Raw genomic sequence first — 15,014 nt, 5'->3', positions numbered from 1 at the left:
TTCCCTAGGAACGCATTAATTGATTTTCAATGCATTCCTATGGGAAACCGTGCATCGCAAGATGAAAAACCCGCAAGACGAAGAGACTTGCGGAACGAATTAATTTCGTCTTGCGAGGCACCACTGTACAGGTGCCATTCCAGTCCTTCTAACAATTTTAACTGTTTACAGTAGTCTTTAAGATAAGTTATAAATTCTCCCTATTACTTATTAAATTTTTGCCGTTCTTGCTTTCTGATTCTTCTGGTCATTTTTGCCTTTTCGGCCTAATCCATCAAGTTGATCTGCCATTCTTCTCTGGTTGGGACTTTATATTATTTGCATCTCTGGGCCAATAACATCCGAGCAGCCATGGTCACGTACATAAATAGTCTTTTCTGCTCCATTGGGAAACGTTTCAGTAGGTGCCGAGAAGTGTACAGTGGTACCTTGGTTCTCAAACTTAATCCGTTCTGGAAGTCCTTTCCAAAATCAAAGCATTCCAAAACCAAGGCGTGCTTTCCCATAGAAAGTAATGCAAAAACGGATTAATGCGTTCCAGACTTGTAAAAACAACCCCAGAAACAGCCATTTAACATGAATTTTACTATCTAACGAGACCATTGATCCATAAAATGAAAGCAATAAACAATGAACTGCAGTCACACAATCAATCAATCAGTAGCTGAACTGGGTTCCACACAGTGACAAAAAAAAAAAAAAAAAAAAAAAGAGCCACAAAAACGCAAAATAAATAGCAAAAGCAGACAGACCTCTGCGTAACACTCAAATTGGAAGTGTGGCACTCAGAACGGAGCACGTTTGGCTTCTGAAGAAAGTTTGCAAACTGGAACACTTACTTCCGGGTCTGCAGTGTTTGGGTTCCAAGTTGTTTGAAGACCAAGGCGTTTGAGAACCAAGGTACCACTGTACAATGAAGGCACTTGCCTGACGGTCAAGAGGCGGGGAGTTCCGCAGTGTAGGTGCTGCCACACTAAAGCAATATCAAGCTGGTGAGCCCGTTTCTTCAGCCCAGGCTGCTCCGCTAATGCTCTTGTCCTCTCCGCAGCTACCAAGGGCCCCGGGGACACCTGCGCTCCAGACCAGTTCGTCTGCGTGTCCACACGCACCTGCATCCCGGCCAGCTACCAGTGTGACGACGAGACGGATTGCGCAGATCGCTCTGACGAGATTGGCTGCAGTGAGTGGGGGGTGGGGGTGGAGAGCAAGATGGAGTGGGATGAGTTAAGCCCCCTCCCCAAAAGTGGACTTTGAATGTGATTTGTGTCCTGAGGCACATGAACCACAAAGTTCCCAGGAAAACAATAAATCACCCTGACACAGAATATTTGGTTTATGGGTTCAAATAGGCCACAATTTTATTGATTACAGATGTGAGTGGTTTGTCTTAGGCATTGAGGTGAAGCCAGGCTGTATCTTGACTCCTACCTGCCTGCAGGGAGTCCATGGAAGGGTAAACCACCGATGGGGGTGCCCTATGTTGTTGTTGTTTAGTCGTTTAGTTGTGTCCGACTCTTCGTGACCCCCTGGACCAGAGCACGCCAGGCACTCCTGTCTTCCACTGCCTCTCGCAGTTTGGTCAAACTCATGCTGGTAGCTTCGAGAACCCTGTCCAACCATCTCGTCCTCTGTCGTCCCCTTCTCCTTGCGCCCTCCATCTTTCCCAACATCAGGGTCTTTTCCAGGGAGTTTTCTCTTCTCATGAGGTGGCCAAAGTATTGGAGCCTCAGCTTCAGGATCTGTCCTTCCAGTGAGCACTCAGGGCTGATTTCCTTCAGAATGGATAGGTCTGATCTTCTTGCAGTCCATGGGACTCTCCAGAGTCTCCTCCAGCACCAGAATTCAAAAGCATCCATTCTTCGGCGATCAGCCTTCTTGATGGTCCAGCTCTCACTTCCATACATCACTACTGGGGAAACCATGGCTTTTACTATACGGACCTATATCGATATATCACAGTGTCTGAAATAAGGATGGAACTCCATAGAGTTGGACTCCAAAGTGGATCACAGATGAATTGCAAAATTGCAGCTCAGTACAGCAGTCAAATACTAGGATCCTTTCAGAGCTTAATGCTATAATCCCAGCCAATATTTTATCGCGTTTATATCCCCCCTCCAAGGAGCTCAAGGTGGTGTTGGTGTGCATGATTCTCATTTAATCCCCACTACAACCCTGTGGGGTAAGATAGACTTAAGAGGCAGTGACTGTCCCCCTAGGGCACCCAGTGAGCTTTGTGGTCAAGTGGGGATTCGAACCCTGGTCTCCCAGGCCCTAGTCCGTCATGCTGACCATTAGGCCACTGCTGGGTAGGCATTTCCATTTGCGGATTTCATGGTTGAGGTGGAAGGAGAGCACGAGAGAGATGCTCCCCCCTTTCTTTTGCAATTCCTGCCTTCAAGAAGCTGGACTAGGTGATATTTTGGTCCCCTTCTAACTCTATGATCCTTCTCCCTGTCTAGCCCCTCCCCAGGTGATCACGCCCCCCGAGGAATCCATCCAGGCCGCCCCTGGAGAGACAGTCCGCTTCACCTGTGTGGCCGTGGGCGTCCCCACCCCCATCATCACCTGGAGGCTAAACTGGGGCCACATCCCCAGCAGCCGCAGGTAAGCCACGGGTGGTCTGGTCTCCACCCCCCCACCCCCTTTTTCTTCCACCACCAGGGCTTTGGGATGCTGACTCTGTCCCTTACGGCCACAGGGTGTCCATCACGAGCAAGAACGGGCGGGGGACACTGGTTATCGAAGACGTCAAGGAGGCCGACCAGGGAGCTTACACCTGCGAGGCCATCAACGCCCGGGGGATGGTTTTTGGCATCCCTGATGGAGTGTTGAGCCTCACACCTGGACGAGGTAAGCCAGAGGGGCGAGAAAGGCGGGGTGGGGACCGTTTGGGCAGGTGCTGATCTATCCATCTAATTAGCATATCTGTTGAAGCATTTCTTTAAACAGCGCGTAGTTCTTTTTGTGTGTGTGTGTTTTTAAAAATATTTATTTGGTTTTTCAGATTAAAATTTTATAATCACATATCCAACAAACAACATAAAAACAAGATTCCAAGGACTCTCCTGGAGTTCCCTCCTCCCCTTTGTGGGTCCTGTTATTAATCATTTCCTCCTGCATCTTTTATGATAATCCAAATCTTTTACATCTCCATTGTGTCCAAAATTCACCCTTAAACTACAAGTGTTGTTCCAACCCTACTAATGATTTTAGCTGTTTAGAATGGTTTTTAAGATAGATTATAAAATTTCCCGTTCCTTATTACAATTTTGGTCTTCCTGATTTCTGATTCCTCCGGTTATTTTGGCTATTTCGGCATAATCCACCAACTTAATCTGCCATTCTTCTCTGGTTGGGACTTATACACAGTGTGTAGTTAACCTGTGGCTTTAAAAGAGGACTGGAGAAATCCACGGAGGAGAGGGCTCTGCTCTGCTTACAGAGTTGGGCGCAGCACTACTTCTGAATCTCAGGTGCCAGAAGCCACAGGCACTCTCGCACTCGGCTCCTGTGTGAACAGGAGACTGGGTCATTGGCCTGATCCAGCAAACTCTTAATGCTCTTGTGAAAGGCTTACACTCTCAGAAGCTCTTGACATAGATGCTGCTGGCTGCCAGAACCTCAGTCATGAGGGTTGCGGGTTTGAGCCCCGCAAATGTTTCCTGCATTGCAGGGGATTAGATTAGATTACCTTTGTACCCCTTCCAAGACTACAGATCTATGAAATACCATAAAATTCTATAGCAGTGGAAATGATAATTTAATGATCGGCTCTTTAAACACTCCTTTTTCTGGTTATTGGCTATAGCTTTTGATAGAATATAGGTAATTGAACAGCCCTTGTTGCATTACATTCTTCATTAAATTATCTTTCCATTGATATATAATTTTATGGTATTACTCCAAAAGAAAGTGGTGTTATGAGCCATCAAACCACGAAAATACACTTTTCCCAAAAGGTTTCCACAATTTTGGCCACTAGTGTACATGCAACAAACACAGATGCACAGGACTCCCTCTTGACAGGACACTTTCCTACTGGCCTTTAGTATCGTCCCAACCAAATTTTATGTCTCTCCTGTATATACTATGCTGCTGTATTAATTTGTTTGATTTACATCACTGAAATCTTTTTTTAAAAACCTGCTGGCATGTCCATCCATCACCCTGGATCCCTGACAGTCTCCTCTTTCGCCCCCCACCCCCCACCCCAGGACCTTGCCCAGAAGGACACTTTCACAACGAGGAAACCTCCCAGTGTTTCCCCTGCTTTTGTTTTGGCATCACCAAATCTTGCCGTGGAACTAGCCGGCACCGCAGCCAGATCCGCCTTCGCTTCGACACACCCGACAACTTCAAAGGTAAGTGGGTTGGGGGTGTTATAAGAAAAAACTTCTCCTTTTCCTTTTGGGGTACCCAAGACCCCAGATAGAGTCCTTCTGTGGGTTCCCCATCGGTAGGAGAAAATAACAGAGGCCAGCCAGAGAATATTGAGAAGCAAAGCAGCTAGTAAGCCTGATCTTTATTGATCTGTTGCAACAGGATCCTCACTCACCACATACAGGAGGGAGGAGGGACCCAGAACAATGGTGTGCAAGCCCTTATATAGACTTTTGAAGTTGCCCACCTTGTAGCCAGAGACCACCCCCCAAAGCATCATACATACATCACAGAAGGGGATGGTCTACATCAGAAATACATCACAAGAGGCAGTCTCCAGCAGAAAACCTGTTTGCCAGGATATCTGTTAATGGTCACTGATCGCTTTACCTGAGCAGCCTGGCCTTTCCTTTGCCATGGTAAATACTTTTAATTCCTGAATCCAGTTCACAGGCTCACCCTATTCATACACAAATATGTCCTTAAGACAGGTAAGCAAAAGACAATGGAGAGGCTTTCCCATTTCCTTCCTCCTTGCAGAGAAATATTTGAGGTCAGTTTCAGAGACTCAAAGTGACTTCAGGATTGCTCTCCTGTACTATTTCAGACATGTAGTTTATATATTTATGTATGTGTTTGCCTTGTACATTTATGAATGTTTATTGTATATTTGGGACCTTAAAGTAAAGTTAAAGGGACCCTGACCATTAGGTCCAGTCGCGGACGACTCTGGGGTTGCGGTGCTCATCTCGCTTTACAGGCCAAGGGAGCCGGCATACAGCTTCTGGGTCATGTGGCCAGCATGACTAAGCCGCTTCTGGCGAACCAGAGTAGCGCACGGAAACGCCGTTTACCTTCCTGCTGGAGCAGTACCTATTTATCTACTTGCACTTTGACATGCTTTCGAACTGCTAGGTTGGCAGGAGCGGGGACCGAGCAACGGGAGCTCACCCCGTGGCGGGGATTCAAACCGCCGACCTTCCGATCGGCAAGCCCTAGGCTCTGTGGTTTAACCCACAGCGCCACCTGCGTCCCACTTGGGACCTTAGAATTCTTATAACAGGGGAAGGGGGGGAGGAGGGCTTTGGGTTTTGAGGTGGTCTTCCACTAACTTTTCCTCAGAGAATATCCGGTGGCATTAATAGGCCTCTGAAGAACCCTGCTGGATCGGGCCCCAGGGGGCCCATCTTGCCCAGTATCCTGGCCTCACATAGGCCAACCAGGTGCCCTGCGACATCCCCCTGCCATTGTTGTAAACAAAATCAATCTGCCCTTTTCCCTTATGGGGTATCCAAGAGCCCATATAGAGTCCTTACGTAGGTTCCCTATTTGTAGGAGAAAATAACAGGCCAACCAGAGAATATTGAGAAGCAAAGCAGCTAGTAAGCCTGATCTTTATTGATCTGTTGCAACAGGGTCCTCCCTTCACACAGAAGGGGTGTAGCTCAAGACCACCACCCTAGATACATCATACCTACATCACAGAAAGGACGGTCTACAGCAGAAATCTGAGTGCTTTGTTTACCTCCTGTCTGCCAGGTTACCTGTTTAATGGTCACTTGATTGGATTGCCTGGGAAGCCTGGCCAGTATTTTGTAATGATAAATACTTAGTTCCTGAGCCAGGTCGCAGACTCACGCCCTATTCGTATCTTAAATGTGCCATTAAGACAGGATTTGTGAAGGAAAATGCAATGGGGAAGCTTTTCCATTTTCCTTTGACCTTGCAGAGAAAACGTTTGGTCAGTTTGGGAATCAAAATGGTTTCAGGTCGGTCTTCCTGTGCTGATCTGTTATGAACATTTATGAACATTTAATATATATATCTAAGACCTTAAAATTCTTATCACACCATTCCCGTGTCACTTTCCTCAGGGGTGAATGTGACGACCCCCTCTCAGCCCGGAACGCCGCCCCTCTCCTCGACCCAGCTGCAGATTGACCCCGGATTGCAGGAGTTCCAGCTGGTCGATCTCTCCCGCCGTTTCCTGGTACACTACTCTTTCTGGATGCTCCCGGGGCAGTTCTTGGGGAACAAGGTGAGAGGAGCGAGTTCGAGTCCTCATGGCGCTGAATGATAGGCCAGTTTTAAGAACAGGATTAGCTGCCTTTTCTTTCCTTTTTTAGTATTTGTTTTTTTGTTGCTGTTTTATTTTGACAAAGTAATAATCATGCATAAATAAGAATAAAAATGTGCACCTCACCCCCAAGACCATTCCATTGTAACTATCTAACCATGTAACTAAGCCAAACCACAGGGTGGGGGAGAGGGGCTCAGAGCTTATGTCTTATTCCTTTTTCCAGGATTCTGTCCTTTTTTCATATTTATTCATGTATTTATATGGGGTCACGAAGAGACAGACATGACTAAACGACTAAACAACAAGAACAATGTATTCATTTATTCATTTGACAAAGTAATAATCATAAATAAATAAATAAATAAATAAATAAGAATAAAAATGTGTGCCCCACCACTGAGACCATTCCATTGTAACTATCCAACCTCCCAAAATTTTAACACCTCTTGCGATGGTTTGACCCCCTTCCGTTTTAACAGTACAGTGGTACCTTGGGTTCCATACGCTTCAGGTTACATACGCTTCAGGTTACAGACTCCACTAACCCAGAAATAGTACCTCGGGTTAAGAACTTTGCTTCAGGATGAGAACAGAAATCGCGCGGCGGCAGCGGGAGGCTCCATTAAGCTAAAGTGGTGCTTCAGGTTAAGAACAGTTTCAGGTTAAGAACGGACCTCCGGAACGAATTAAGTACTTAACCCGAGGTACCAATGTACAGCTATACATATAATATCTATATGTTATTAATAATAAATTTGTGAATGTTTATTCAAAACCTGCCAAGGAGTCCAGTTCATTTTGTTGTTTCTTTAAATACTTTGTAAAAGGTTCCCATTCTTCTTTAAAGTCACAGTTGTCCTTACCACATAGTTTATATGTCAATTTCGCCAATTCCGCATAGTCCATCAGTTTCTCTTGCCATAGTTCTTTAGTCGGAGTTTCTTCATTCTTCCAACCTTGTGCTATTAAGACTCTTGCCGCCGTTGTCGCATTCATGAAGATATTCTTAAATTTCCTTGGCAGGTCTTTCCTTAAAATCCCTAACAAAAATGCTTCAGGTTTTTTAACAAATGTTAATTGGAACATTTTCGTCAGATAAGTTTTTGTATCCATTCTTCCTTTGCTGGGACTTCTATTCTTTCCCATTTTGGCGCAAATAACATTCTTGCTGCTGTGTAAGCATACATGAATCAAGTTCTAGATGATTTAGGTAGTTCTGTCCCTATAATTATGGTTCCCTCCTTTCAGGGTTTAACTTTCTCTCCCTCCACAACCCTGCAGTCGTCCAAGGAAGGTTCCCAGCTCACATTTCTGCTGAATGGGCACATGGATTAATGGGGGTGGGTTGGAGGGCCAGGGTCTACGTTTGGGTTGCCCCCTCCTGACCTCCCTCCCTCTCTGCTCTGCCTGCAGGTGGACTCCTATGGAGGTTTCCTGCGCTTCAAGGTGCGCTACGGCCTGGCCAGGGGCCAATCGGAGCCTGTGCAGAAACCCAACCTCGTGATTGTGGGGAATGGACAGAAGCTGATCTACCGCGTGCAGGTGCCCACCCAGCCCTCGGTGGTGAACCAGCGCCAGGTCCAGTTCACCGAGGTGAGTGTGGCTGGAATGGGGAGGGCTTGTTCCATCCTGCTGAGGCTGAACGCTCCTCTCAGCACCCCTGCAAAGTAGGCTGGGTTGGGAGGGGGGAGAGAGAGTGGGCTCTGCCCAGCGCAAAATTCTTGCCTGAGCAAGGATTTGAATCCAGATCTCTCCCTGCCCCTCAGAGGCAAATACTCATAACTGCCACATCACATTGAACTGTAAGGTGACTCAAGGTTTTGTTGTTGTTTTAGTGTTTATAATATTAACTTGTAAGATATGGATTTTTGTTGTTTTTTTTTTTAGTTTTCAAATGTTGATTTTTGTGTGTTGTGTATTGTTATTTTTTGATATCTTTCGTGTTGTTGTTGTGTGGAAAATACTAATAAAATTCATTTAAAAAAAAGGAAAAAAAAGAATGGCCAGGCTGCCCATAATGCTATCAGCAACCATTATTAGGTATCCTGGCAGACAGGATTTCTGCTGTAGACCACCTCCTATGATGTATGTATGATGATTCTGGGGCAGTCTTTGGCTAAGGGGGTTAAAAAAAAGAAAGGTGACTCAAACAAGTGAGCCAAGCTGGGTTGGGTGGGTAGAAGCAACATTACCCTTATTTATTTTATACTTCGATTGGTTTTTTCTTTCATATAGACATTTTTTTTATTGATTTTCACAGGTTTTGCAAGCTTGCTTCTGTTTCAACATATGTTTTTCTTTCAATTTTGAGTTCCCACCTTTAATTCCATGACGTTTTCATTCCCACCTTATACCTACCGTGTTGGGTGGTGGTACTTCATTCCGCTGCTCGTAATTCATAATTCAGTTTTTATTTGACCATAGCCGTTCTTCAGATACAGTAGACCCTCAGGTTACGTTACTCTTGAGTAACGTAAACTTCGGGTTGCAAAAGCAGCAAGCCCAGAAGTATCCAGAAGTGGTACCTCTGGATGTGGATTTTTCAGGGGGCACACGGACCGCCGGAACAAATTAAATTCGTATCCAGATGGTCCACTGTAGTCCAAAAAGGGTCTCTCCCCTCTTGTTTCCCATATAGATTTTTATGATTGAAGTGGTATGTGTTGGGGTTTTTTAGTAGACCATTTCTTTAAAACATTGACAGTCACAAGATTTGTGGCCTTCTTCGCTAGCGCTCTCGGGGAAGCCCACGCAATTAGGGGATTTTTCCTGCAGCTTTCGCTTAGCCCTTTCTTCGCCCGCTGGGTGTCCCCCTGCAGGAGCACTGGGAGAAGGAGTCGGGAGCCTCCGTCAGCCGTGAGGAGCTGCTGCTCACCCTCCAGAACCTGGAGGCGGTTATGATCCAGACCGTCTATGACAACCGGATGGCCAGTGTGGGGCTGAGCGACATCGTCATGGACACAACCACCACGGAGGTCACCGGCTTGGGCCTGGCGCATGGTGTGGAGGAATGCAGGTGTGCCAGCGATGGGGGCACCTGCTGACATCCAGGGTGGTTCTGGGCAGGAAAGGGGGTGGGGCTCGAGCCAGCCTGCTGCGACCCTGCACCTGTGGGTTGCGTCCAAATTAGTCCTGCTCAGAGGAGGCTAATAATAATAATCATCATCATCATCATCATCATCATCATCATCATCTATTTATACCCCGCCCATCTGGCTGGGTTTCCCCAGCCACCCTGGGTGACTCCCAACAGAATACTGTGGTACCTCGGGTTACAGACGCTTCAGGTTACAGACGCTTCAGATTGCAGACTCCGCTAACCCAGAAATAGTACCTCGGGTTAAGAACTTTGCTTCAGGATGAGAACAGAAATCGTAGTGCGGTGGCAGCGGGAGGCCCCATTAGCTAAAGTGGTGCTTCAGGTTAAGAACAGTTTCAGGTTAAGAATGGACCTCTGGAATGAATTAAGTTCTTAACCAGAGGTACCACTGTATTAGGTAAAGGGACCCCTGACCATTAGGTCCAGTCGTGGACAACTTGCTTATTGGGATAGAGAGGTTTGTATCAGCCTGCTTTCTCTCTCCAAAACGGAGCTGTCCGAAGCAGCTGTTTGCTAAGCTTTGGACTCCAACTCAGCCCCATGCTCCCATCAGCTCCAGTGCCATACAGCTGAGCTGGATGGGGCAGACTGGGTATTGGAGTGTAAAGTGTCTGAAGGGCAGCATGCTGGGGCCGATTGAGCAAACACCACAATCGGCCGATAGCATCACTTCACGGAAAAGCAAACTGAATCCTTCAAATGCATTTGTGGAGATGGCCCTTTGCTCAGTCACCATCAGATGCTTGCTGTGGTTTAAAGGTAAAGTGACCCCTGACCAATAGGTCCAGTCGTGGCCAACTCTGGGGTTGCGGTGCTCATCTCACTTTACTGGCCAAGGGAGCCGGTGTACAGCTTCCGGGTCACGTGGCCAGCATGACTAAGCCGCTTCTAGCAAACCAGAGCAGCGCACGGAAACGCTGTTTACCTTCCCGCCGGAGCGGTGCCTATTTATCTACTTGCACTGCGTTCTTTCAAACTGCTAGGTTGGCAGGAGCAGGGACCGAGCAACGGGAGCTCACCCCGTGGCGGGGTTTCAAACCGCTGACCTTCTGATCGGCAAGCCCTAGACTCTGTGGTTTAACCCACAGCACCACCTGCGTCCCCAAGTAAAAGCACAATAAAACATCAAACATTAAAAACGTCCCTAAGCAGGGCTGCCTTCAGATGTCTTCTAAAAGTCTGGTAGTTGTTTATTTCCTTGACATCTGATGGGAGGGCGTTCCACAGGGCGGGTGCCACTACCGAGAAGGCCCTCTGCCTGGTTCCCTGTAACCTCACTTCTCACATTGAGGGAACCACCAAAAGACCCTCAGAGCTGGACCTCAGTGTCCGGGCAGAACGATGGGGGTGGAGACGCTCCTTCAGGTATACTGGGCCGAGGCCATTTAGGGCTTTAAAGCTGAGCACCACACCTTGAATTGTGTCTGGGAACGTGCTGGGAGCCAATGTAGGTCTTTCAGGACCGGTGTTATGTGGTCTCGGCGGCTGCTCCCAGTCACCAGTCTTGCTGCCACATTCTGGATTAGTTGTAGTTTCCAGGTCACCTTCAAAGGTAAAGGGACCCCTAACCATTAGGTGCAGTCGTGGCCGACTCTGGGGTTGCGGCGCTCATCTCGCTTTATTGGCCGAGGAAGCCGGTGTACAGCTTCCGGGTCATGTGGCCAGCAGGACTAAGCCGCTTCTGGCGAACCAGAGCAGCGCACGGAAACGCTGTTTACTTTCCCGCCGGAGCGGTACCTGTTTATCTGCTTGCACTTTGATGTGCTTTTGAACTGCTAGGATGGCAGGAGCAGGGACCGAGCAACGGGAGCTCACCCCGTCACGGGGATTCGAACCACCGACCTTCTGATCGGCAAGTCCTAGGCTCTGTGGTTTAACCCGCAGCGCCACCCATGTCTCATACCTTCAAAGGTAGCCCCACTGAAATTAACCTGCTGACATTAGTACCTGAGTTGCAAGTCGCATCCTTTCTCCATCCATAGCTCTGTATTGTCCACACTGATTGGCAGCAGCTGCTCTGCAGGGTTTCCGGCGAGAGTCTCCTCCTAGCCCTCACTGGAGATGCTGCCGTTGGGAACCTGGGGCCTTCTGAATGCCAAGCAGCTGCACTACCACTGAGCCATGCTTCTTCAGCACATGCGACCTGCAGGCTGAGTTTGTCGCCTCTGCAGCCTGCCTTACAGAGAGTCTGCAGTGTCCTTCCTGGCAGCCCATAAACCATCCTCTCTCCTCCGCTGTCTTCACCTCCCGCTTGTCTCTCTGCAGGTGCCCTGCTGGGTACGCCGGCCTCTCCTGCGAGCGCTGCGAGGCCCATTTCAAGCGAGTGCCCGGCGGGCCCTACCTGGGCACGTGCTCTGGCTGCAACTGCAACGGGCACTCCAGCACCTGCGGCCCGTTCTCTGGCTACTGCCTGGTAAGCTTGCCAGCTGGTGGCGGGGGTGGTGACGGCCGCTGGAGGAGGGGCGCGAAGTGGGTTGTCTGGCGGGGGGAGGGATTTGGGGAAAGCTACGCCCTGCCCTTCACCTCCCTCTTCCTTTTGTCTCTTCCGCTTCTCCCCCTGCCCCACAGAACTGCCAGCACCACACCGAAGGGCCCCAGTGCAACAAATGCAAGCCGGGTTTCTTTGGAGACGCCACCAAGGGCACCCCCACCGCCTGTCGCCCCTGCCCCTGCCCGTACACCGAAGCCCCCCGCAGGTGAGTGAGCCGAGGGTCTTTGCATGGCGGGTGATCATCGTCACGGTTTGTCCTGGAGGACGTCAGCAGCCGCCTGCCCTCTGCGCTCTCGGCAGGCTTGGCAGGAGAGGAGATTAGGAAAAGACCAAGATGCACAGCTTCCGGGGGTGGGTGTGCCTGCCATTTTCCTGTTGCCCTGAAAGCAAACCTTGAGCCTGCAGGGAAGGACAGGGAGTCCGGTGAGTCCATATCCATGAATTTACCTCTGGGAACACCTTGCCTTGTACAGGGGTACCTTGGTTCTCAAACTTAATCCATTCCGGAAGTCCGTTCCAAAACCAAGGCATGCTTTTTCATAGAAAGTAATGCAAAATGTAATAATAATAATAATAATAATAATAATAATAATAATAATAATAATAATAATAATAATTTATTATTTGTACCCCACCCACTCAGCCACTCTAGGTGGCTTCCAACAAAGATTAAAATACATTAAAATGTCACACATTAAAAACTTCCTGTTCCAGGCTTTTAAAAATGACCCCTAAAAAAGCAATTTAACATGAATTTTACTTTCTAACCATTGATCCATAAAATAAAAGCAATAATCAATGTAAAGGTAAAGGTACCCCTGCCCGTACGGGCCAGTCTTGCCAGACTCTAGGGTTGTGCGCCCATCTCACTCAAGAGGCCGGGAGCCAGCGCTGTCCGGAGACACTTCCTGGTCACGTGGCCAGCGTGACAAAGCTGCATCTGGCGAGCCAGAGTCGCACACAGAAACGCCTTTTACCTTCCCGCTAGTAAGCGGTCCCTATTTATCTACTTGCACCCGGGAGTGCTTTCGAACTGCTAGGTTGGCAGGCGCTGGGACCGAACAACGGGAGCGCACCCCACCACGGGGATTCGAACCGCTGACCATGCGATCGGCAAGCCCTAGGCGCTGAGGCTTTTACCCAATAATCAATGTATTGTACTATTGTCAGAGTTGCTTCAAGATCCTAGCTCACAGAGGATCACGCTAGCCAACGGTCATTAAGTCAAAGTCTTTATTGAGTTACAGTTTCCATTCTCAAGCTGCTGCGTGCAACTCTACGTCTAGTAGCTAGATCGGCGAAGCTCCGTCTGAATCTCCGCCCCTTGTACACCAACTTAATATCCTAGCCCTGCTCCACCTTTTCCGCCTGACTGTTCTTCTCTGGGTCCCTCTGCCCCCCTGGGTCTCTTCCTTCCGGGATTCTTCTGACGCTGACCCCCCGGACCCTCCTGTCTCCTTGCGCCGGGCTTTAGGACCCGGCTCCCTTTCCGGACTGCCTACTGCGCCGCCTTCCTGTGCATTTGAACTTGGCGCGCGCGCCCAACCTTCCACCTTCCGTCTAACCGTCTCTTCGCTCCCAGATGGAGGTGTGGCCACCCCTAACTCGTGCCCTCCCTCCTGTTGTGAGCTGCCAGCGCTTGCCCCCTGGCTCCCTTCCTCTTCCCTGCTCTCTGGCGGTGACGCTGGTCCCGATCTCCAACTGCTCTCCTCTGAGTCCCCTCTGGCTCTATCTTCCTGGGGTGCCCCCCTAAACTCCCCCCTTGCCTTGACCACTGGTGCTCCTTTCTGTGAATCCTCCGATTCACTGGAAAGACTCGGAGATCTCGGGTCGTCGTCATCACTCATCTTTTCTTCTGCCTCCTCCCCTTCGCTCTCTGTTTCCTCCCCTTCGCTCTCTGTTTCCTCCCTTGCCCTTGCCTCTGCTCCTGAACCCCTGACATCCATCCCCCCCTCGAAGCCCCCCACTCCCCCTTCCCCTCCTTCCGGTGCTGGAGCTGGGTGCTGCTGTGTCAAGGGGACGAATGTCGGGTATCGTTCGCTTCCCGTAGCGGGCCTCCATCCGAAGTCTTCCGGTTCTTCCTCCCTGCTCTCGTCGACGACGGTCACCTCTGCTTCCATCTCTGTGCCGCCGTGCTCGAAACCTGGGTCGTCCCCGAAAACGTCCATGTCCGTCTCTCCCTCACTTCCTCCTGGCGGCGTTGCTCGTCCTGGACCTTCTTGCCACTTCCTGCGCCACTGCTCCTCTGGTCTGTCGTCCCACCAATACGAGGGTTCTGAGGCAGATCCCGAGGGTGACCCCTCCGGGGAACGGACGTCTCGTGTCGGGTCCTCGTCCGAGTCGAACCCCCGGAACGTGCTGGCCGAAAGCGTGGGCGTGAAAAGCCAGTCGTCGAAAAAGTCTGCTGGCATCGGTCTATGTGGGAAGAGGGCATGAAACTCGTCTTTGAGCAGAGGTTCGTCCAAGGCGTAGCCCGGCACCCAGCTGTTCGCACTGGCCGGGGTGCCCTCCTTGGCGAGAAAGTATTCTACCCCTTCTTCCCCCCATCTGGAGTCCAAAATTTCTGTGACTTCGTTGATGCGCTCCTTCTGTGCCACTCCTGCGTGCCCTGTTCTGTCTCTGACCGGACTCGGCGCCGTTCCGGGTTCCTGAAACCTGTGCGGTGCCTTGTAGGGAGTGAGCACCGATCTGTGGAACACCGGATGCATTCTGGAACCCTCTGGAAGCGCCAGCCTGAAGGCCACCGGGTTGACCTGCTCTTCGACTTGATAGGGCCCCAGTTGCTTATGCCCTAGTTTCTTCTTGGCCAACGACCTGGCCGGCACTGCGTGGGCTGCTAACCAGACCCAGTCTCCCACGTGGAGCTCTTCGCCAACCCTTCTGCGTTTGTCCGCTTGTACCTTGTATGCGTGCTTGGCCAGCTCCAGGTGGCGCCTCAGCTGATCGTGGACTTCCTGCAG

The 15,014-nt window shown here is 49.6% G+C and overlaps 1 protein-coding gene across 1 annotated transcript in view; it reads left to right on the top strand.

Moving 5' to 3' along the window:
• LOC144328287 (basement membrane-specific heparan sulfate proteoglycan core protein-like) overlaps positions 1-15,014 on the top strand; it is a gene marked incomplete at its 5' end in the record, with an annotated part of 161,477 nt that overhangs the window by 23,073 nt on the left and 123,390 nt on the right. Inside the window, 9 exons of the mRNA XM_077930933.1 lie at positions 1,049-1,180; positions 2,463-2,607; positions 2,702-2,853; positions 4,218-4,364; positions 6,258-6,421; positions 7,877-8,056; positions 9,283-9,479; positions 11,829-11,976; positions 12,132-12,259. Of these exons, the coding sequence (XP_077787059.1) occupies positions 1,049-1,180; positions 2,463-2,607; positions 2,702-2,853; positions 4,218-4,364; positions 6,258-6,421; positions 7,877-8,056; positions 9,283-9,479; positions 11,829-11,976; positions 12,132-12,259 (1,393 nt within the window). The remainder of the gene's footprint in view (positions 1-1,048; positions 1,181-2,462; positions 2,608-2,701; positions 2,854-4,217; positions 4,365-6,257; positions 6,422-7,876; positions 8,057-9,282; positions 9,480-11,828; positions 11,977-12,131; positions 12,260-15,014) is intronic.

The sequence above is a fragment of the Podarcis muralis genome, chromosome 7 (assembly GCF_964188315.1).
Source record: "Podarcis muralis chromosome 7, rPodMur119.hap1.1, whole genome shotgun sequence".
Lineage (NCBI taxonomy): Eukaryota > Metazoa > Chordata > Lepidosauria > Squamata > Lacertidae > Podarcis > Podarcis muralis.
This window is presented reverse-complemented; position numbering and strand designations above follow the sequence as displayed.